The sequence below is a fragment of the Geospiza fortis genome, unplaced genomic scaffold (assembly GCF_000277835.1).
Source record: "Geospiza fortis unplaced genomic scaffold, GeoFor_1.0 scaffold157, whole genome shotgun sequence".
NCBI lineage: Eukaryota > Metazoa > Chordata > Aves > Passeriformes > Thraupidae > Geospiza > Geospiza fortis.
The window spans coordinates 9266039-9289700 of NW_005054314.1; the positions used below are offsets into that span (position 1 = coordinate 9266039).

Genomic DNA, 23662 nt, shown 5'->3' on the forward strand with positions numbered 1-23662 from the left:
TCCTGCAGCTTATCTGGGAGGAATAAGCCAGGCTGGGGGCAGGTCATGGAGCAGGGAGAGCAGAGCCAGGCTCTGGGCACTGCACCAAGCACAGGACAGAGCCAGCAGCAGGGACACTGTGTGTGACCCAGGAGCTCTTCCCAAGCTGCTCCCCTCCTCTCACCCAGCCTGGGGAGGCAGGAGGGAGTGCCCCATGCACTGTGGAGCCCTGGGGTCATGGCCAAGGGCACATCAGGTGGCACAGAACAGCAGAACAGCCCCAGGCCATCAGGAGCTGCCTCTGCAGGAGGAGCCCAGCTGTTCCAGCTGTTCTGTGCAGCTGCCTGACACATCTCTGCACTGCTGGGCCTGGGAGGAGCCCCACACAGCTGCTGTGGGGGAGAGTCAGGCCCTGCTCAGTGCTCCTGGTGTGGGATTCATGGGATGTACCCAGAACCCAGGGCAGGACTGGGTTTGGGATTCATGGGATTTGCCTAGAACCCAGGGCAGGATTGGGTATGGGACTTATGGGATTTACCTAGAACTCAGGGCAGGATTTGGTGTGGGATTTATGGGATTTATCTAGAACCCAGGGAAGGACGGGGTGTCGATTTATGGGATTTGCCTAGAACCCAGGGCAGGATTGGGTATGGGACTTATGGGATTTACCTAGAACTCAGGGCAGGATTTGGTGTGGGATTTATGGGATTTATCTAGAACCCAGGGAAGGACGGGGTGTCGATTTATGGGATTTGCCTAGAACCCAGGGCAGGATTGGGTATGGGACTTATGGGATTTACCTAGAACTCAGGGCAGGATTTGGTGTGGGATTTATGGGATTTATCTAGAACCCAGGGAAGGACGGGGTGTCGATTTATGGGATTTGCCTAGAACCCAGGGCAGGATTGGGTATGGGACTTATGGGATTTACCTAGAACTCAGGGCAGGATTTGGTGTGGGATTTATGGGATTTATCTAGAACCCAGGGAAGGACGGGGTGTCGATTTATGGGATTTGCCTAGAACCCAGGGCAGGATTGGGTATGGGACTTATGGGATTTACCTAGAACTGATGTACCTAGAACCCAGGGCAGAATTGGGTGTGAGATTTACAGGATCAGATGTGGGATTTACCCATAACCCAGGGCAGGATTGGGTGTGGGATTTATGGGATTGTGTGTGAGATTTACAGGATCAGGTGTGGGATTTACCTACCTAGAACCCAGGGCAGGATCATCCACTCCACGATGGTGGGAGGTGGCCCCTGCATGTGGAGGTCAGTCCTGACGATGTGCTGCGACGCCAGCAGGAGCATGAACAGGAAGGTCAGGTAGGAGCCAGTGTGGCAGATAAACTTGATAAATGGCTTTTTAATGAACAGTCCCAGCCTGCTCTTGGGTGCAATCAGGTACGCCACGGACAGCACGGGGAACAGCAGTCCAATGGTGACACAGGTCAGGAGTTTCACTGCCCAGTGTTTCCTCCTCCAGCCTGGAAAGCCGTCGTACCACAGCGTTGCTAGCAGCTGCTGGCAGTTTGGCTGAGCAACAAACTGGGGAGGAAGAAACAAAGAACAATTATTAAATTATTACTGACTGCTACTCCACGTGCACTCCCCTTCACTTACGTGTTAGAGCCCCCCCACATTAATTTTGGGGCCAGCTATGGGGTGGAAAAGCATATTTTGGAGATGAAGGGAAAAAAGGAGGGAAGTTTCACTCTTCTTCTTCTTCTATGTAGGATTTAAGATACCTGTTGGGAAGGATGAAAGTTTGACAAGAAAGTCTCACAGATATGTGTGCTTAGCAGAAAGATTTTTAAATGTGGAGTCTGATGAAGGAATAGAGATGGAAGCAAGTTTTGATATAGAAGAAAGGAATTGCTGAGCCAGTCTTACTGGATAACCAAGGAGGCAGAGGGGGTGTTAGTTAGAAGGGTTTTTTAATGACTTAGAGCAAAGGATAAACCCACCCCAAACAAGAAGATGTTTTTACCAAGCAGAAAGATAGCACAGGCAAACAAGGCAGCAGATGTAGAAAGTAGAAAAAAGGTCTTAGAATTTTCCACTGCAAGAAAACTGAAAAACAACTTCTAGCTTAAACTGTAATGCACTGACTTTTAGTGATGGGAGAACAGTAACATGAATATGGTGATTATAATAGTTATGATAGGCTATAGATAAAAATTAAGGTATAGATTGGTACTTCTGTATTAAGATGCTCAGCAAAGAAAAGTCTATAATGCATTGTAACCAAAACCAAAGGGTCTCCAGGCCTGCCTGCAGCTGGAGCTGACAGCTGTGGGCACAGGCTCTGTCACCCAGGACCTTGGACTGCTGTGACCTCTTGGATGGAATAAACTGCATTTTGGAGAGCTGCCTGGAGTCCCGCATCTCTCATTTCAGCTCTTACAGATTCCTTCTCATGGAAGAAATGTTTTTCTACTTGCAGCATCCTTCTGCAGATCAGCCACTCACCACACACACAGCCTCGTGCCAGAGCAGCACCAGGAGGATTACTACAAGCTGTTTCTCTCCCCATGTGCTGGAGCACGTTCCTTTTCACAATGTTTCAGGTTCAGACCGCCTGGAACAAGTCACTGTCAGCATCCTAAAGAAGTGACTCAAGGATGAGGCAGGAGGGAAAAGGTGCAAAGCTCTGAGAGTGTTGTGTGAGAGGGAGAACCAGCGTGTGTGGAGTGCTGCAGAGTGTGTGTGTGGGCTGGGCTGGCATGAGACAGCCAACAGCAGCCTGAGGTGTGGCCAGGTGACAAAGCAGGACAGCACATTGGGAACCCTGCCTGGCTGCTCAGCAAGGGATTAAACAGCTGAAAAACGCAAGGGATTGAGCAGAGACCAAAAGGAATCTAAGTGATATTTGACAGTTCACTTTCACTCTGTGAAAAACACCATTGTGATGGTGATTTTGTGCATCTCACCCACGCCACACCACACAGGCTCAGGGTGCAACTCCTCCAGGCTGCTCTCTGTCGCAGACATCTTTTATGGAAAATCCTTTCCTTAGGATTTTTCCTCCCTAGAAGCTGAGAGGCCTCAGGAACAAAATGTAAACAATGGTTATCTGCTGCTGTGGAATGCAACAGGCGCATCTGTGATTGGTCTCATGTGGTTGTTTCTAATTAATGGCCAATCACAGTCAGCTGGCTCAAACCCTCTGTCTGAGCCACAAGCTTTTGTCACCATTCTTTCTTTTTCTATTCTTAGCTAGCCTTCTGATGAAATCCTTTCTTCTATTCTTGTAGTGTAGTTTTAATGTAATATACATCATAAAATAATAAATCAGCCTTCTGAAACATGGAGTCAGATCCTCGTCTCTTCCCTCATCCTCAGACCCCTGTGAACACGGTCACAGCTCTCATCCCAAACAACCTCTGAGATTTCAAACCAAGCCATGGTATTTCTGCTCAGTGCCAGAAGGCTTCATGTTCCTGGTTATACCTGGACAGCCCCATGGTTTTCAAGGCTTTCCAGACCCAGAACTAACCAGAGATGTCTGCAAGACTAAGACAACTCTGATTTTCTTCAACAACCTTAATCCCACACCCACATTTTTTAAATACAACACAAAAACAGCCCAGTATTGGGAGGACTTTTAAGCACAGTTCTCAGAATGCTCTAAACAAGCAGAGCACTGGCATTGCCATGCTCAAAATGACTAAACCGAGGTCAAACAAAAGGAACAAATTAGTTGCTTGTTCTGATGAAGTCATTCACTTCTGTAAGTATTTTTAGATTTTGGGAATATATTTTATATGTCTTAACAGGCTGTTTACATCAGAATCAGACCATTTTTGGACTGGGTAGCTCAAATCTATGGAATGACCCAAACTAGCACTGTAAATAAGCTCTCCAAGGGAGCTATCTGGCATTTATGAAGCTGGATTTTGATGTGTTATTACAACAATAAGCTCCTGATTACTTCAACATTGGCACATAACTGAAGACACTCTGCTCCAGAGGGCTTGGGAAAATAATATCAGAAGAGTGTGTGATTTGGAATCAACCAGCACATGCAGCAGCTGAAAATGGGCCACAGCTCATGGGGTGATGGTCTCCAGAAAAAGCCAAGACCTGCTGCTTGTAGTGATGAGAAAATTTTATTGTAAAATTCCATATATGGGGAGAATGATCATAGAGTCAGGGAATCCCAAAATGGTTTGGGTCAGGAGGGACCTTAAAGCTCATTGTATTTCCACCCCCTGCCATGGGCAAAGACACCTCCCACTGTCCCAGGGTGCTCCAAACCCTGTCCAACCTGGCCTTGGGCACTTGCAGGGATCCAGGGGCAGCCACAGCTGCTCTGGGCAGGTAAGAGAAACAATTCCACAGAAACTGGAAAGCCACCAAGCAGTGAGCGGTGTTTAACTGTGTTTTAACTCTGATTTCAGAAGGGTCAGCGCTTTGTGTTTAAAACCTGGAAGAAACAAAGAGTTGCACTGCTCTGTTTTCTCAGGAGCTGTTACTGGATGTGTTCTGCAGTGACTCACAGGGCAAGAGATGCTGCTGCTTCTCTGAGATGAGGCACAACTTTTTCTTTTTTTTTTTTAAATTTTTTTTGAGGGAGAAAATGTTATAAACACATTTTCTCTTTATCACATATGATAGAAGGCTCTGAGGGGAGAATAAAACTGTTTTTCCCTTGAGTCAAAGTCAAAGTCATTTGAGAAATCAAATGACTGTATGTTCCTCTGGTTGCTGTGCAACTTGCAAGCATCTTAAAAGTGCCTCTTCTCTGCCTAATAGCTCATTTCTAAAATCTGCTTTCTCAGTTGTATCTGATGTTAGTTCTTCAAATGGAGACAAATTCACACATCATGAAAGAGCAGCTTTAAAGAGCAGATTGGCAAAAGGGAATGGAAATGGAAAAAGCCATTAAATTTTCCAATCAAGCTGATCCCAACCTCAATGAAAATTGCCCAAGGGAAATTTAAGCACACCACACAAAGAGACTCCCTAATGTCATAAACCACCAAATGCTGTGTTTATTAAAGGTAAGGCCAAGCACTTACCAAAGTTGACTTTTACTAACTTGTATTAGTCCAACTTATTAATCACAGATCTGAAATCAGTAAGCACTGATGCTTTTATCTCCAGTACTGCAGCTGGCTGAAAAACAAAATTTCCAGTGTGCAGAAACACTGGAATTCTGAATTATAATGAAGAACCAAAGCAAGCCACTGGTGTGCTGCCTAAAGAATTTATTGGTTTTTGGTGAATTTGCTTCTAGGTGCTGTTAACTAAACTAAACCCCCAAATTCACTGACCAGACTAAATTGCTGAATGCTCACCATCTTAAAGACTATCTAGGAGTCATAGTGCTAAACCAAGTCACACAAAATACAAAAGTATATTCTTTCAGGTGTGAAGTACCCTGAAGCTTTGATAATATTGTGGAACTTTTGTTATCCTCCATAATTTCAAATTTCTCCATAAAGTTAAGGAAATTTCTACTTTGCAAATAGCAGAGCAGAGAACTGGAAAAGCAACTTGACATCTTCAGCATCACTTTTACCAAGGCTTTTCCTGAGCAAAAGTTAATTTTCCACGTAAGTAACCCCAAATGTGGGGGTTTTTTTCACATTTTTGCAAAGACTTTCATGTGCCACAGCCTGAAATAGTGTTGTGGCACATGAAAGCCTTTTATCATTTCACATGAATGTACCGTGTGTGACGGGATTTGGCATCAGTCAAAGTTTCTGCACAACAAAAAGCAGAAAAAAACCTGCATTTTGTCCCAGTTTTGTGGATGGGCCAGAGTCACAGGCAGATGCACTGCACCAGAAGCTCTGCTAAGAGAACACATGGCTATCAAACACTATTTCTCCAACACTTGGCAAGCATTTTATCCAAGGACTGCTGCACTTCAGGAGCCTCCAGTGTCTACCACCACCAGCAGCACAAGGCATCGCCCCGCAGGCAGGATGGAGAATGGTCTGACAGCTGCACCAGTGAAAAGGAATGTCACCAAGAGGTGGCATTTCTGCTCAGCTCAGTGCGTGCAGGAACTGAACATCTGATGCTGTGCAGGGTTTGGCTGGGCTAGAGTTAATTCTCCTCACAGCAGCTGGGTTTGGTTTTGTGCTGGGAACAGGGCTGATAACCCAGGGAGGTTTGAGCTCTCCCTGAGCAGGGATTGCACACAGCCAGGGCCTGTCCTGCTCCTCACCCTCACCATAACCTCTAAAACCCTCTAAATAACCTAAAAACAATCCTCTAAATAACCTCTAAAATCCTGCCACTGTTCCATCAAAATTCCTGGGTTTAACACCTTCAAGTCGGATTGGCTTCAATATTTAAATGAAAAGGAGGAGCTGGGGGGGCACAGCCAGGACAGCTGATCCCAGCTGACCCCAGGGACACCTCAGACCTTATGGCATCACCCTCAGCACACAAAGCTGGGGGAGAAGGAGGAAGAGGGAACATTCTGGGTTTGTGTTCCTTCTGTGACAGTACTGGAGCTCTGGGGATGGCTGAGCTCCTGCCTGCCCATGGGACACAGTGAATGAGTTCCTGGTTTTGCTCTGCCTGCACACATGGCTTTTGCTGCACCTGTTCAAGCTGTCTTTATCTCAGCCCACGGGTTTTCTCACTCTGCTCTTCCAGTTCTCTCCCCCATCCCACGGCAGGAGTGGGCGAGTGGCTCCTGGGGCCGAGCTGCTGCCTGGGGTGAAAGCACCACAGAAGCACCAAAGCCTGTGGTTGTACAAAACACTGCCCAGGGTGGTCCCTACCTGCAGAGGCATTTCTGGAAGAGCTAATCCCAAAAACAACCTCCTTGTCCATTACCTGTTGAGCAAAACCTGTCCCTAGCTGAATATAACAGTTCACAGGGAGGTAAGATGCAACTCAGAGTCCCTCCTTGTGAGCACAACACCCCTGTGATACCTGTCAGCAAGGTGCTCAGTCTCCTGGCTTTTGAAAATGGGGATAAATATCTTTTCCTTTCCAAGAAATGAGATCAGCAACTTCAGTCATAGTTGGGAAGCACTCTAGAGATTACTGCAGTACAAAGTCTTTTATATTCTCTTCTTCTTCTCTCAGCCTTGCCAGGGTCTTTGTGTAACATTTGGCTTGCAGGTGGATTGTGCTATTAGAGAATTTCATTTTCAATGTTCATCATGCTCATTGCCACCTAATCCTATACCAAAGGGGATATTTTTAAGGGGGAAAAAGCAACTGCTGGATGGAGTGACTTTTCCTTAATAACTAATCTTTACTGATATTTTTAAGTCACCTAAATTCCACTTCTCAGGAATTAAATGCTTTCTGCATGCTGTCAAACACAGAAATTATGTTCCACCCCCCTCCCCTTATCTATGGGGAAATCCCTGATCTCTCGCAGTCATAAGTAATTTAGGATCAGACACAGATGGGTTGAGATGTGAATGCCTCAGGGAGCAACTGAAAGAGCTCCCTGATAGACATCACAGGGTCTGAGCACAGCATCCCTCTGCCTTTATTCTGATTATTGTGGCTGCTGCCAACAGCCTCTTGTTTGGAGTTTGCTGGAGTTCTTGTCGCTGCTCTTGCTGCGGATGGCGAATCCTCTTCATAGATGAATAACCACTAATTTGGAACTGCAGAGCTCTGTCTTAATCAGCAGGACCCAGTTCTTGCATCAGTCAGCTCCAGCAGCTCCCACAGAGGTCACCAGTGAGAGCCAAACACGGCCTGGGAGCCAGGAAATCACCTTTGGTTCCTCCCAAAGGTCAGAGCTCACCAACATCCCTGCAGCCCAGAGCATCTCAGATCTGCAAGGCTACTGGGTAACTGTTCCAGATTGCAAAGCAAGATGTTTTCTATTACCATCTGTATGGCAGATTATCTTTTGTCAGTGGGCAGTGTGCCTTATCTGTCTCTTTGAGTGACCACATTCACTCCTCCCTTGGGAGGGGACATCTGCAGATAACAGCCATTGAATGTCCCTGCATGGCTGATAAGAACTACAGCATCCCATTGGGAGATGCCTTCTCTACAGGACCCCCCCCCTCCAACAGAACCACCCCTGACACTGCAGGAGGGCTGAGCCACAATTCCAATGGGACTGCTGCCAGCACCCTGACCCACAGGGTGTCAGGTTGGGTTCTGACTCTGGCAGTGGTCTTCTAGTTTATTGTTTATTTTATCCTTTTATTTATTTCCTTTCCCTTTTAAAGAATTGTTATTTCCTGCTCCCATATTTTTTTGCCTGAGAGCCCCTTAATTTAAAATTTATAGCAATTGGGAGGGGTGGGGAGGATTTACATTCTCCATTTCAGGGAAGGCTTCTGCCTTCCTCAGCAGACTCCTGGCTTTCCAAACCAAGACAGTAACGCTGCATGGTGCTGCCTTCCACAATTAAAGCCATTCAGGCTTTGGAAAGGCAGATTTTCTCAGGAACAGAGCCAGATTTTGCAGCCTGTGTGCAGTATCTGATGCAGCAGAACATCTCAGAGAGGTCTGTGAGGAATGCAGATTCCCTGTGAATCCCTGTCTCCCAGGAGAAGGGGAAATGCCATTGCCATTCTCCACTCCAGCAGCACCACACACTTCCAAGGCCACACCAACCCTTCTACCTCCATTTTTACCAAGAACAAGATCTTCTGAGGAAGAATGGAAACGTGGTGGTTGCAACAGGCTGATTGCTCTTCAGGGAAATTCCAGTGGGCAACAGTCAAAGAGCCTCATTTCTAAATCAGCCCAAGACAGGAGAGAGAAACTCCGTGTGGCCTAATTTGATACCTGCAGCAGAGAGCCAGTGAGCCCTGTGAGACCACATATTCCAGAGGAGAAATGCCAGCCTCCTCAAGTTTGCAGTGTTGCAAACAGTGAGATGAATAAGAAAACCCTCTTTTGTAGCACATTTCTTTTTAAAGTTCAACCTTGTTAATGACTGCAAAGTTATTTACATTCTGCTGCCGAAGTGTGAGCTGCAGAGGGTAAACACCTAATGGCTGTTCATCCTGTTAATTAAGTACTTTCTGCAAGAGGAAAGGAAAAAAAAAACCAAGGAAAAATGAGACAAAGTAGTTGGAGGGGGGGCTGTGTAATGTGGGGGAAAGGGACTACACAACTCAACATTCCTCATCAGACACTTCCAAGACATAACAGGTTTTTGCAGCATGAATATCCTATCAAAACCACAGCTGTGAGTAGCAGCAGTGAAGCACTGTTGAAAATCCAAATGGCAGCATTCCTACCATGGAGGAGATCACACAGCTGAGCTGGACCAGCCCTTCAAGAAAACCAGGTGCTACCCAAACTGCTCCAGCCCTCAGCTGGTGAATAAAACAAACTCCAGATCCTCCACAGATGAACATATGGCCTCAAATTAGACAGGAATTTAGTTTAATCTGTTCTTAAAATATTTTAAATTGTGATGACACAGGAATCTCAGCTAAAGGTCTCCTATCCATAATAGATCTCTGTGGTGGTAGCAGACATGAACTCAGCTTAAGCGGCAGCAATTGGAAATTCAGCAGTGAGGCGAATGCTGACAAAAGGAAAGAGTAAATAATCTCTAAAATCCTGCCACTGTTCCATCAAAATTCATGGGTTTAACACCTTCAGGGTGGATTGGCTTCAATATTTAAATTAAAAGGTCCCACATATCCTAGGACAAAGACAGATGCTTGCAAATCCTGCATACCAACCCATGGAAGAAGCAATTATAAAGTCTTTAAGCTTGAAATTAAATCCATCTCTACCCCGACTGCTTAAATGTGTGTTTAGCTGTAGGTTTGTATTTGTGGCCTGTGTCAGCAGGATTTAGGTGCATGAATTCTGCTCTGAGCCAAGGCAAGGTGCTGAAGGCTGCTCCTGGAGCAGAGACACCCAGCAGAACAGGTTCCTCTGGGCCAGACCTGAGCAAGAGCCCAACAGAACCAGGATGTTAAATACTTTAATAAATATAATGATACTTTCCAGTATTTATTCCAGCAGACAGCTACAGCTGATAAATAAATTCCTGAGGGATGTATCCCATCAAACATGCCAGGATCCAGCTCTCTTACAGAGATGCAGGAGCTCTGGGCTGGCTTTCCAAAGGAAGAGTGCTGAATGGGAGCAATACAGCCCACAAGGAGTTAATTCCAACACATACCTGGGTCCCAAGAGCTGAACAGGGGACATCAGACACAGAAGCACTAGGAAAACACTAAAACGTGTTTAGAGACAAATCTACCAGCGTTTCCCGAGTGCTCTTTCAGGCAGCACTTCAGGAGTTACAGATTTTGGCAGTGAATACTGGGAGCTCTCAGGGGCTAGAGCAGAAGTGGGGAAGGTATTGACTTTTAAGTAAAAGGCTGGGCTCATTCTCTAGTGAATTACTAACATTTACATTAAATGAGTGATAAGTAAAGCAAACATGAAAATTTTAAAAGCCATTTACTAGTATTTTAAAATACATACTTACTTTACCCGATTAGTGTTAATAAAATGTCCCAAAATTAGTTTTCCTTTGCTTCCTTTCTGTCCTGAGACACGTCTACACTGAAACTGTGTAATTTTGGATTCCTTTTCCTTTCTGCCTTACCTTCTCCTGAATGAGTAAATTTATTCCAATATCCACAAAAGAGCAGAGTAGCACACTACAAACACTTCTCACCTCCTTGGGAGCCCCCAAAGGCTGCCCCTGCTCCTGGTTGTACCACCCTGGCAGAAAATACACTTTGCTGAGGGAAGTTTGCTCAGCCAGCTGGGGTTTGGAGAGAATAAGAACAAAATCTGCAGTCACAGCTTTTAAATGTCAGTCTGCACAAGAGCTCAGTTTGGGGGGATGTCAGGGCAAACCCATCCATTCATCTCCCTTCTCCTGGAGCCACCTGTGAGGTGGTGACTGAGAACAGCCACCACTGAGATGGTGATGGCCCTGATTTGTACATGAGGTGAGAGGAGGGTACAATGTCAGCTCTTTTCTGAAAGGAGCTTCATAACTCGTTTCTCTAAGCCACAGGAGTGAAGCTGAAATTTTCAGAAACCAGGTAAATAACAATGATCACTTCTAAATCCAAATGAGAGTATCCATGCCCACAGTTTTCCCCCAGAGTTTATTACTTCAGAGTGTCATTCAAAGTATGAAATAACATGATTTACTCTTCTCCACTGACATAAAGCTGACTCTAAACACACTTCAGCCCTTCAGGTGTGGGCACACTGAACACTTGGCTGTTACCACACACCAGCCATCACTTGTCCTCTCCAGTTCCTGCTGTCTATAGAAAGCCCATCAATCATGTCCTGTACTTTGGCTTTGGCTTCCCAAGCCTCTTCTCTGGCTGGCAAGGAGACTGATGGGAAACATGAAGTTTAGGGAACTGTCAAACTCACTAAATCACTCTTGAATGCTGTTAAAACAGTGGCAACCTCTTTAGCTTTCAACATATTTCCCATCTTTGTCCAGGAGATCATTAAGTAAGAGGCACAAGACACCAAAAAATGACTTAAAGAATGATCCTGGCATTTTCTGCCCGCTACACATCACCATAATGCAATCCAAGTCCTTGTCCTTGACCTACATACCAGTCTTAGGGTGCTTTTTCAAATTGGTGCATGACAAGATTAGTCAGAGATGATTTTGCTGTCAAAAGACAGTGTTCTGCAGCTCTGTGCAGTGACAGCTGCAATATGTGGCTAACCTTCATCAAGCGAGAACGCTTCGGCGTTACGTGAACGATGTACCAAATAATGCTGCTCCCTCAATAAACATTCCAGCCCACTTTGTCAGACCACTGAACCATCAGCCCTCTGAATATTATTTCTTCTTCCAAGTTCAGAGAGGAGTTAAGATTTAAGTGCCACTTGTCCTGATTTTAGTAACACGACGATGCAGCCGTACAGGTTAAATTTCTGTGACAATTTCCCAAAGCGAACAAAGAGATCTGGCAACTGCACAAGCCCGTAGAGGAGGGGCTCTGAGTCATGCACCACCAGTGATCAGCAGGGATGGCTCTTTTAAGGGTGGAAACACAGACAAATCTCCCCTCCTGGTGCCCCAAATCCTGCCTCTGAGGCTGCTGATAACAGCTCAGTTAGTGCCACGTTCACACAAGATTTTCCAAGGTGGTCAAGTGCTGCTGGGATGGAGTTTGAGAGAAAACAGCTTCATTTAGCACAGGCCACTGCTCACACGCCAGATGGGAACACTGCTGCAGACAACAATGAACAAATGAAAGGATGGCTGTTGGAAAAGGGAAGGTCACATTTGGACACTCAGTGCTTTTGAAATCCCCAAACTTACGTTCAGGTTTGTGGCACAGGACAGACCACACCATCCTCACCATGGACACACACTAAGGAATATCAGTGTTCCAGATCACCAGAAACCAAGAAAAGCTTCCACAGGGAGCAGCTCTGCTTCCCTCACCTAGTCCTAATAAAGATCTTTTCACGACCTGATTTCCTTCTAGAAATCTGGAAGTAAAAGCCTCTTTATTACTCTTCTGAGCTGTGCAGGCTCGAGCAAGACTTTTCATTGTGCCTTTGAAGAGCACAATACAAATATTCAGCCCTCTATCATTATTCCTCCAGGCAGTATGGCAAGAAAACAGACAAACCCACAGGAGAATAACTGAGCTTTGCCTGCAAGCAAAGAAAGATCTGTGGCCATCCATCAAGATACCTGAATGGCTTTCAAATCAGGTAAACAAGGTGCAGGCGAGGAGCTTTGATTCTCACAGACCTCGCACTTCATTCTTCATGCATCTCTGATATTTTTATAAGCTCTTTTTATACGCTAAGTGAAGTGCCCTCAGAAATTTCCCAGGTTTATGCATGCTCCCTGGAGAGGGATGCTGTGCTTCTGACTGCAGCCACACAGTTGACAAGAGTCAAGACACAGCGGAAAAATATGCGGCATGGCAGGAGTGATTATTCATTCACTTCAGAACTGCATCTCAGGAGCTGCTTGTCTATGCAATGTCCTGGGAAAAAAAAATAAAAAAAGAACTGAAGCTGTTGAAGCTTCATCCTGAAGAGAAAAACGGCAAAGAGCACTGGTTTTGAATTGGAAAAGCAAACAGTTCTGCTTCTGTCCTTTCCTGCCATTGATTAGAGCACAGTGAGGAGGAGATATGGAGGTTAAGGGTTTTTGAGAAGGATTTTCTCTGTGCACTCCTTTGATCTAATTCTGTGGAAGTGCTAAGCAATAGAGTCATAGATAAAATAATGGGTTTTTTTCTGAGTGCCTTGCATTGTACAGACACATAAACTAAACCTGCCCAGCTATTTGCCAGCACCACAAAAACACATTAAAACCCCCACTACTGTGATGTTTCACTTCATTCTGGAGATGGGAATGACCTGTGATGGAGAGCAGGAATAAGCTGAATGTGTATTGCTGCTCTTGTGGCTCAGCAGAATGTTAAATATGAGCAGAAATCTGCCCTTTTAGACCTGACTCACTGCTACACTGTGGATGTTTTACATTATTGGCAAAGGAAAAAAAACTTGAAGGACATCAAAATTTTCTTTGCCTGCTGCCTCTGCTCCGATTCCCTAAATCAGCCACATACCCTGAATACACAACTGTGCTTTACAGGACTGGCAAGATCCTAAGAGATGACTTTTCCCTATCTTTTCTTAGAAATGCAAACAAATTAACAAATGTAGAGCTAATTTGGTGCCAGGAGAGCACAGCGAAGACTGATCCTCAACAGCTGAGCTGTGCCTTTTCCTATTAGGCCCTCTGTACCCCTTCTCCTTCCAAAATTAGTCATGAATAAAAGAACTAGAAAAGACACAATATGAAGACAAATGCCACACACTACAGAACATTTATGAAAAGCCTGCTGGTCTCTTAGACCTTAATTACTGCAATCCTTGGAAAATAATTTCTTTAACAGTGGACTGAGAGAACTCATGTGTCTGTGCTGGGTCTAACTCATTGTGTTCCACAGGGTTTTGTGCTGGCCTCATTTTCTTCCCAGATTTTGTGACTGCCATGCAATCAGATATCACAACTCATAAGTCCTTCCCATCTCCTAGAGAAATTATCACTGTGAGTTGAAACTCAGTACACAACCATTCTACACTTCACATGAGAAGGGAGAGGGAGCTTGAGAACATTGCACAGCATGTTTTTACCATTTACTGCCATAAAATACACTACAAAGCTACCTTAGGGCACATTTTAATCTTTCCTGTGTAATTGATTTTTTTTCCCCCCTGTTCTGTGTAAACAGTAATTTACCTTCTAGGATTTACAGGCTTATTAAAAACAAACAGGAAAACCAACAAATTTATTCTCCATTGTTTTGGCCCTCCTCCAAAGAAGAATGGTCTTCTTCCTCATCAGCAACACATTTCTCAGTTTATAAAATATTTAGCACGTGTCATGTTTGGGAGTAATCAAAATTTGTACATTCCAAGAGGTTTTTTTTGGGAAAAAACCCCAAGAGAACATAATGGGAGTTTTTTCTAACCTTTGTAAAGACAAACCCCATGATCTCTTCACCCATCTCCCCTTGACAGCTTCTCTGAGAAGAAGCTGAGGCAGATAAGGTCACCTTGAAGTTGAGCTTATCTGCCTGATTAAGCTGTAATGGAATAATTTCATATTTTGGGGAGAATTTTTCAGGTTCAGGTTCATTTAAATCAAAAAGAAAAAAAGCTGCAGGAAATTTGTCTGAAATCAATATGAAATTACACATTCTTTGTGGAGAACATGGAGAACTAAAAACTGCAGTAACAACTGACACCCCAGAAAATACCCAAAGTCCACGTCTGAGGCTACCAGAGATTTGACTTTCATCTTTGTCAATGTTCAGGTGTAAAAAGCTTCTCCATCCAATCCAATCCAATCCAATCCAATCCAATCCAATCCAATCCAATCCAATCCAATCCGATCCAATCCAATCCAATCCAATCCCATTTAACGTTAAGACATAAAAAGCTTCAGCAGAACAAGATGATCTACTTTTAAAAGTCTGCTGTTTTTCTCTGCAGAACCTTCTTTCATGAAAACCAAACTCGCTTCTGTTTTCCTTCCTGTCCCCACAAAAATGCTCTCAAGTCTGATACTCTTCAGTCAGGATTTAAAAACATTTCTCAGTGTCTCCCTGGCAAAGGTTCCTACTCATTTTTTTCAGAAGCTGGCAAGGGTGCTTGTATCTTGCTTGATGTTTTGTGTTGTGCTAATTGCCACGATAAGAAGGCCTAATTATTATGGTAAGAAAACCCCAGCCACCCTGCAGGATGCTTCAGGGTTTTGTGAATAACCAGGTGGGATGGAAGGGCTCAGCAGCTGCTTCCCAACCTCATTCATTCTGCCCCTGCCCACCAGTATTCCACCTGAAAACAGCACTGACTTTAGCTGGCAACACAGAGTGTATTTGCTATCATTTTTAGGCTGGAACTGTCATGAATATGTCACAAAACATGGAATTTGTCCATATGCTTGGAATTCAGTCAAATACGCCTTAAAAAAAAAAAAAGAAAAGATAAAAACTGTCAAGAAAGCAGGCAACGATTAAAAAATTTAAAATTAAAAAAGCTCCAGCACTGTTCAGCACCACGTTTCAAACGCAGTGAAGCTGCTTCAGACTTGCAGCTCCTGAGTGTGAACACAAAACAAGAGCAGGCACAGATTGACACCTGGATGTCACCAGTGGCACAGTGGGACCAGCAAGGACCTGCACACAGGAGCACTGGGGTGATCTGGAGCTTGTGCCTGCCAGGCCAGTGCAAAACCAGAAGCAGAATCTCTGCTCCTTCTCAGATCCAATGAACATTGACCTGATTACCTGATCTGCCCTTCTCCAGAGTAACTCTTCACTGCTTGTCCACGTCCCTAGGGCACTTGTGGTGTTACCCAAGCCTGTCACAGAGCAAAAAACCAACCTGACATGACACCAGCGAGCTGACATTCCCCCAGAGCAGCCCAGCAAGAGCAGGGAGCTGCCAAGTGATGGATCTCAGGAAGTTTGAGGATTTGGCTCCAGCTTATTGCATGGAGGGGCTGGCACTGGGGGGCAGAACGTGAAAGGAAATCTGCATTTTTCAGCTCTCAGCCCTTCAGGGAGGTGAAATGGATCACACCACTCTGGGTCAGGGTTGGATGTGGGGAAGACACTGAAAAGAGGAATGTGGCAGGATCTTCTGCCACTCAGGTGACCCTCCAGACACAGAAGAATGTAATGCACATTGAAATTCAGTTGAATTCCTCCTTCAGATAACCTGGAACATCACTGGCCAACAGCAATTTATCATCTCCTAAATTCTGTCTGGATTTGGAAAGAGAAAGGAAACCCAGAGCCAACTAATGAAACTGCTGTCAGCATTCTCCTGGGGTTTGTGGCCTTTATTGAATCAATTTATAAATCTGTGGATCTGAGGGCTTCTGAAAGGCTCTGTGCCCTTTAGCTGAAGCGTGGCTTCCCTCTCTGGAACTTGGGGTAGGAATTTGAATTTCTGGGAATTGCTTCTCAGTTCCTAAAACAGAGATGGGTCAAGGACTGAGGATCAAGAGGTGTCACAGGTGTGAATAAACAATTGCACCACGTGAGTGTTTTCACAAGACTGCTGGTAATTTGGAGACCTGGGACTCTGGGAGTGCCCCCAGCCTCTCCTGCTCTCTTTAGCTGCTGTCACATCTCTGGGCCTTTCGGGTTAGAGCTGAATGGGTGCCTGGAAGTGCTTGGTGGGGCTGCAGGAAATGAATTCTGTGCTGTATTATTTCCTGCCCTGCATGAGGGAGCCAGTCTTCAGGAGCCAGGAAGCCCCTTCTAGCTCTGGGTTCCTGTACAAAAGCAGCCACTGGGAAAAGCTTTCAGAGCGAGCAGACCTGGGAATGTCTGGAGGCTGTTCTTTGCAGGGGCACAATGAGCTGGGATTCAAGTGGCTTAGAGACAGAAATTATTGATGTTGTAGAAGCCACAGCCCACTGCAGCAAGTCCCAGTCCTGTTACCCTCAATTGTCATTAGATTCAAGCTGTCACCAAGGTGCCCTGAGCCTCCTGGTTTGTGACCAAACCCTGTGCACATCAAAAAATCCCACCTGCGAGCCAGCACTGAACAAACCCAGAGCAACTCAAGAAATGAATTCTTTCACCCAATACCTTCACATTTAGGTGACTCTTACCTCTTTCTGGTGATACTTTATTGCTACCTTCAGCTTTGCCAAATCGTGACACTTTTGGGGATCCAGCTCCTCGCTCTGATCGTCCCTGTGATTGAGAATGATCTCCAGCTCCCGGGAGCTCCGTGCTTGGTCCAAAAGGTCCTTAGCAAAACGCTTGCACTGCTGGGACAGCTCTTCATACTCAGCCTTGAACTCATTTTCCACCTTGCTCAGCTCCTTCAGCTCCCAGCCCAGGCGGAAGGCGGTCAGGATGGGATCCTCGCTCGATAAGGCAATCAACGAAGGGCTGGCTAAGGCCTTGTAGATGTTCAGCCTCGACCTGGAGTGCCTCAGGCTGTCCACCTCAGAGCTGGAGACACACTCCACACAGTTGCACCTGATCTGGTGCGGGCGTGGGATCGTCACCCGCCTTTGGACAAGCAGTTTGATGATCTCGTAGTTGTTGGTGTGAGCCGCCAGCATGATGGGGGTGATATCTGGAGTGAACTCTGAAAACTGGGTGTCCATCATCAGCGTTGGAACCTGCGTGGAGGGATAAACCACCAGGGGAAAGTCACATCTCACGTGGAGCAGTAGGATTCAGAGGTCCCTCATTCATACTTTGGGAGTGACACCATAACAAAATGGGTTTTATGGCACCCTCTGTGCTGTAAATGCTGCTGGAGGCAGGCTTAGCCACACACTGCTATTCTGGCAAAACCATTTTCCTCCCCAATCCTGGAAATCTGCCTCCTGAGCACTCCTTCCCAGTCTGGTGTAAAAGTCAGTTCCACCCCCATCCAAATGTGAATCTGGTCTGAAATGGGTACGGGCTCATACATTCACACATCAAACAGAAAAACAAAAATCAAAAAAACCAGAAACAAAAAAAAGAAGGAAAAAAACCAAACAAAAACAAACAAACAAACAAAAAAAAACCCAACAAAAAACAAACAAAAAAAAAAAGGAGGGGGGGAAAAAAGGAAGAAAAAAAGGCCCAGGCAATTACACAAAAAGAAAGAAAAGTCTAGAAAAGAGTGAACACTGAATAGATCTCCATAACTACCACTACTCCATTACTGCACTATATATCTGCATCAGCAAGCCAAGAACCTGCTCAAAGCAGGTCCTGCACACACCAAACCCTGGTCTGCAGCTGGGCAAAACTCTTCTTCACTTTTGCCTACTGTTTTTATTTGAAAATATTTTTCAGTGTAAGGATACATTACTTAACCGCCCTCAGAATAGACTCGTAGGTTTTTTTAGAACGGATTTGAAAAAAATTAAATGTAAAATTAATGAGCCATAGTCCACTACAAATAAGCCACTCCAGGGTGTGCATTATCCAGCTACTGCTGCACTTCTCAAAGGATGAGCTTAATGCACACCCTGTTGTGTCTTATTACTATATGTAGAGTGTAAAATTAGCTGGGAATGCTGTTCATGCAAGCACCCAGTGTGTTTCCATTTGCAGGCAGGCAGCTCTCTTTGTTGTGTGTTAATCAGTGCCCAACACTGCTCTCCCCGTGCCCACCGCTCCTGCCCTGGCACATCCTGCTGCTCCAGGGGGCACAGCTGGGCTGAGGGAACAGGGGGTCTGCTCCCTTGGCAAATATCAGAGATGTCTTGGAGGAGCTGCTGCCAAAGAGTCCTAATGGCAGGAAATGTTCCTCAGCCTGCCTAAATCCAAGAGCAAAGCAGTGGTGGAGGAGTGTGAGGCAAGAAATCTGCAGGACACACCTAAGGCTGGTGATGAGACCTCCAGGCTCATCAGGAAGGTGGTACATGGCTGAATAAATTTCAGCATTTATTTTAGGTGATTCAATGTGGTGTGTTAATCAGTGCCCACTGTGCCCACAGAGAGCCCACCGTGCTCTCCCCGTGCCCACCACTCCTGCCCTGGCACATCCTGCTGCCAGAGTCCTAATGGCGGGAAATGTTCCTCAGCCTGCCTAAATCCAAGAGCAAAGCAGTGATGGAGGAGTGTGAGGCAAGAAATCCCTCTGCAGGACACACCTAAGGCTGGTGATAAGACCTCCAGGCTCCGAATCTCAGTTTCCTGGGAGTTAAGAGCCTGCAGAGCACTCAGGAACCAAAGCTGATCAATAAATCCTTACATATAACAGTGTGCCAGCACACAACACACTCCCAAAGGTGCTCACCACACTGTCAGGGCAGTCACAGGAGCCTGCAGGCATTTTGGGGAACAAATCTGCTCCCCTGGCTGTGGCACATGATGAGTTAAATCCCGGGCAGCCTGCAGGCATTTTGGGGAACAAATCTGCTGCCCCAGATGTGGCACATGACGAGTTAAATCCCTGGCAGCCTGCAGGCTCCTGGGTGTGGAGAGGCTTTGCTAAGCAGGCTGGTGCCCACCGAGGCAGGAGGGAGAGACAGCAGTGCTGAGATTTGCTGTAGGTCATGGAGGGCTTGGTGGCTCTTAGCAAGGTTGGATAGATGTATTTTAAGATATCCAGTAACAAATGGCTGAAAGCAGCTCTCTGTGTAAGGTCTTGCTCTCTCTTCCTTTCCCTTTGCTTAGCTTGTTTATGTAGTTTCTTAAATGTCAAGAGAAAGGTGTGGGGTTTTCTTTTTTTCTCTTTCTTAGAAGCTTTTTTTTTTTCAAGACCTGATGCTTGACTATAACTGCATTTATCTTTCTTCCTGCCCCTTTTCAATCAGTGACTGGCTGCTGTATTCAGAGCCTGTGCCTCAAAGGAAGAACACTTTTCCTCCTCTATCACTTCTATTACTGTCAGGTTTAATCTTGTTTTTCTATATGGAAGTTATTGTACCCAGGGCTGCGAGAAGGATTTTCAGCTTTACACAGATGAGGAATTCATGTTGCTCAGAATATGAAACGGGCACTGGAGGAGAAGGTAGTGATGTTACAGGTGGGGATAGTGCTAATCCTGTCTGCTCCACAGGCTGTCTAAATATGGATCTGGGCCACTCAGAATGGTTTGGGATGGAATGAAGTGATGTCTCATCCTTATTCTGGCTGGGATCACAAACCCTCAGCCCCAAATCAGAGCACTGCCTCGTGAGGACTGGAGCAGTTGTAGGGAAGGTGTGCTCTCCTGGGCACCTCACAGAACTTTAAATTAAGGGATGAAGAGGGAAATGGTGGTGCAGGCACACAGAGGCTCCGAGGAGCAGAACAGTGCAGGGCTCCAGTCACAGGAGTTATTTCTGAGCAGCAAAGCAAACCAGCACAACACAGAGCAGGGACAGTGTGACCAGGGGCTGAGCAGCCTCTGTTCTGTGTCTGCCTGACCCAAAGGCCATGGATTGGCCCAAAATTGCCTGTCTTGTGATAAATATTTTTGTTGTCTTCTCACACAGTGTTTTTTGATAACCTGCATCACAAACTATCTGTTTCAAAGCTGTGGCTACGCAAAGCCTTTGCTCAAGGGCTGTGTTCTGTCACTGGAGGGGCAGCAGAGATTACAACAGCACTGATGCTCCTCCTGTGATGCTCTGCCCAGCTGAGTTCATGTTTAGATCACCTTCTCCTGTGTCTTGGGCTAACCTGCAGTGATGGAAGCAGAAGAGGAATAATTTATTCTACCCCAAGGGCTCTGCTGAGCTCTTCCAGGGTTACTTTCATTGTGACCTGAAAAACAAAATTCTTTTCCATTCACCTCATCACCTGACACCAGCTGCTAACCCCAGTCCTTCAGAACTTTAGTGCCACCACCTGCACAGGAGCGAACACCTTGTCTGCATTTCATCTTTGTTCTTTCCATTTGAGAAATTAATGCTACTGTTGACAACAAGTGACTGAATGCTTGTTATCATCTGCCTAGATTTAATCCTCATAAGGTCCTGCTTACCCCTGTACCACTGCTGCTCTGAAAGATGCTGCAGCGAGTGAAAAATCCCCTTTATTTGAAAAGGAGGGTGAAGAAACAAGCTTAATTCATTAAAGAAGAAGGATTAGCTCACACAAAAGTGCTGCTCAGTACAGCTAAGCTCTCCTCTGAATGGAAAAATAAGTTTTCCAGCAAAAATAGTGCACTGCTGGAAAGGAGCTCTGGATAGAAAGAGAGCAGGAATCTCTGCTCTTAGTCAGGAGTACAGTGTAAGAGGAATTAAACTGCAGAAGGGAAAAAAAAAAGAAAGAAGCTAGCACTGAAGATCTGGTGGCCTTTTTGTAGGTCTTTTAGGAGTTTTACTTTAAATTTAATCTAGTTTGGTATCTGTCCCTGGAGCAGCTCCTCTGGTTTAGTGTTGTGTAAAAGCAACCCAGCCTCAAGTGCTCCAAGACTGCTCAGCAATGGGAACCACGCTGCAAGAAATGGGAAAACTGAGGAGATGCAGCTCAAAAACATTCTCCTCAGCCAAACTAACAGATGAATGGAAATGTATCTTTTGCCTTTTATGGATAATAATATTTTGTCTGTAAATAACTCACGGTACTTTTATCTGTAACACTTGGAATTGCCTTCTTTTCAAGCCATCTGCATTTCATAAACCATCATCTCCCCTGGATCAGTGCAATAAATTGTAAGTATAACCGTGATAAACTGTAAATACATTAATCTGTAAATACATTAATCTGCATTATTTTCAGCTTGTATAGCTTTTTGACTCAGCTGTGTTTTATAGAAGATTTTTTCATTGCCAACACGAACTTGTGGAAAGCTACAAATATAATCCAGCCTTCTTGGAAGCTCCCTTTAGGCACTGGAAGCAACCTTATGTAGGACCTTGGGAAGGTGGTACATGGCTGAATAAATTTCAGCATTTATTTTAGGTGATTCAGTGGTGTCTAGTATCAGAGTGATGCCAGAATTTATATTAATAGGGAGTTTGTGGGGTTTTTTTTCTCTCAAGAGCAATTCATTGACTGAAATGATGTAATTTGGTTAATGAAATACAATGAACAACACAAAGTGCTATCTAAAAAAGTCATGTAGTTTAAGGGCTTTGGTAGTGGTTATTCACAATCTTTGTTGTAGATGTAAAATCTGCTGTCATTGAAGTGTTCCACTGATTCCAGTACAGCTGAAGAAAAGGCTCTTCCTGGTCTAAAATCTCCTCAGTGACTTACAAATGCGCCTGTAAAGCCAAATAAAATCTCTGCTCCTCAGACTGATACTGCAGAACAGTGACAATGAGTACCTTTTAGTGCCTTGCAGCAAGCCAAATGCTGATACAAGGTTACCAGATGGTGCACATTAACACTAAAATAGGTATCTCTGAATTAAAAAAAGACATGCTATAGAATCACAGAACTGCTAATAATTGTTAATTAATGTAATGCACGAAAGAATATGAAAAAGTAGATCTGGGATATCTGTATAACCAAATATCCTTCTCTACCACCAGTAAACAGAGGTAAAATACTGACAGACCTGCTCTAGATTCTTCCAGTTTTAATTTGGCTTCTTATCCATGTGTTTAAAAATGGAGGTGGGCCCAGGGGATTCGTTCTCAGGGCTGAACTGAACCCCAGTGCACTTGGCAGTGGCAGAACTGCATCAGAGCCTGTGCTCAGCCATGTGTGCAGGAACGCAGCACAGCCACAAAGATTGTCAAAAGATGTCACCATTTGTGGCTGATGCCACATAATAACTTCTGCTAGGGATTAAAAAAAAAGAGGGACTTGGAGAGGAGCCTTCATGAGGGAAGGGTTTTGCAAATATGCATTTTAATGGCTGTGGCAAGTTCCTGCAGCCAGAGCCCCCTCTCTGTGTGTGTGTGTGTGTGTGTGTGTGTGTGAATCCATAAAATCAGAGGGTTTTGGGAAAGCTGCAAAAGGCAGGCCTCAGAGACAACAGAACTGTGATTGGAGCCAAGCAGTAGCCATGAGATAGGTCAGTAGAAAAATTATGTAAAAAGTAGAAAAGCAAGGACAAATAGAACAATGGTCTGTGTATTAACGCTCGTCTAGAATAACTCCTTAAGCTGCAGAAAAGTTTATCTAGAGAGGTATTAGGAAGTTCTAAGCTTAATAATGGAGCTGTGTGCATTGTGCTTTAAGGTTTATAAGCAGGTATTGTATTTGAAATAAGCAAGCATTGTTTTAACCAAAGGTACCTGTGCTTATAGTGGTTGGATGAAACTACTGTCAATGTGCTTTTGCTTTGTGTGATTGGTCAAAAAACTTTTAAAGTGAGTTGTAACATTAAGTTCTTGGTCTGCTGCCTGGGATGTGAGCTGCTGGCATCTTCCCATTGTCATAACCATGGAAGGAGACTGATGCTGGAAAATAAAACAGCTCAAGGTGCGTTCCTAGCAATCCTGTCCTGTTGGTGATTTGTACATAGCCCCAGGTTGGTGATAGGTGTGTTTCTGTGTCTGTGTGTCTGTGTGTGTGTCTGTGTGTCTGTTTGTGTGTGTGTCTGTCTGTGTGTCTCTGTGTGTGTGTCTGTGTGTGTGTGTGTCTGTGTGTCTCTCTGTGCCTCTGTGTGTGTGTCTGTGTGTGTTTGTGTGTGTCTGTGTGTTTCTGTGTGTGTCTGTGTGTCTATCTGTGTGTGTGTCTGTGTCTGTTTGTCTGTTTGTGTGTGTGTCTCTGTGTGTGTGTGTGTGTGTGTGTGTCTGTCTGTCTGTCTCTGTCTGTCTGTTTGTCTCTCTGTGTGCCTCTCTCTCTGTGTCTCTCTGTGCCTCTCTCTCTCTGTGTCT

At 45.1% G+C, this 23662-nt stretch overlaps 1 protein-coding gene across 1 annotated transcript in view; it reads right to left on the bottom strand.

Annotated features, from left to right (window-relative positions):
- The window catches only part of TRPC5 (transient receptor potential cation channel subfamily C member 5), a 72179-nt gene that overhangs the window by 35734 nt on the left and 12783 nt on the right, over nt 1-23662 (bottom strand). The window contains exons 2-3 of the mRNA XM_005419892.2: nt 17054-17575; nt 1194-1530 (exon numbers count right to left, since the gene is read on the bottom strand). Of these exons, the coding sequence (XP_005419949.1) occupies nt 1194-1530; nt 17054-17575 (859 nt within the window). The remainder of the gene's footprint in view (nt 1-1193; nt 1531-17053; nt 17576-23662) is intronic.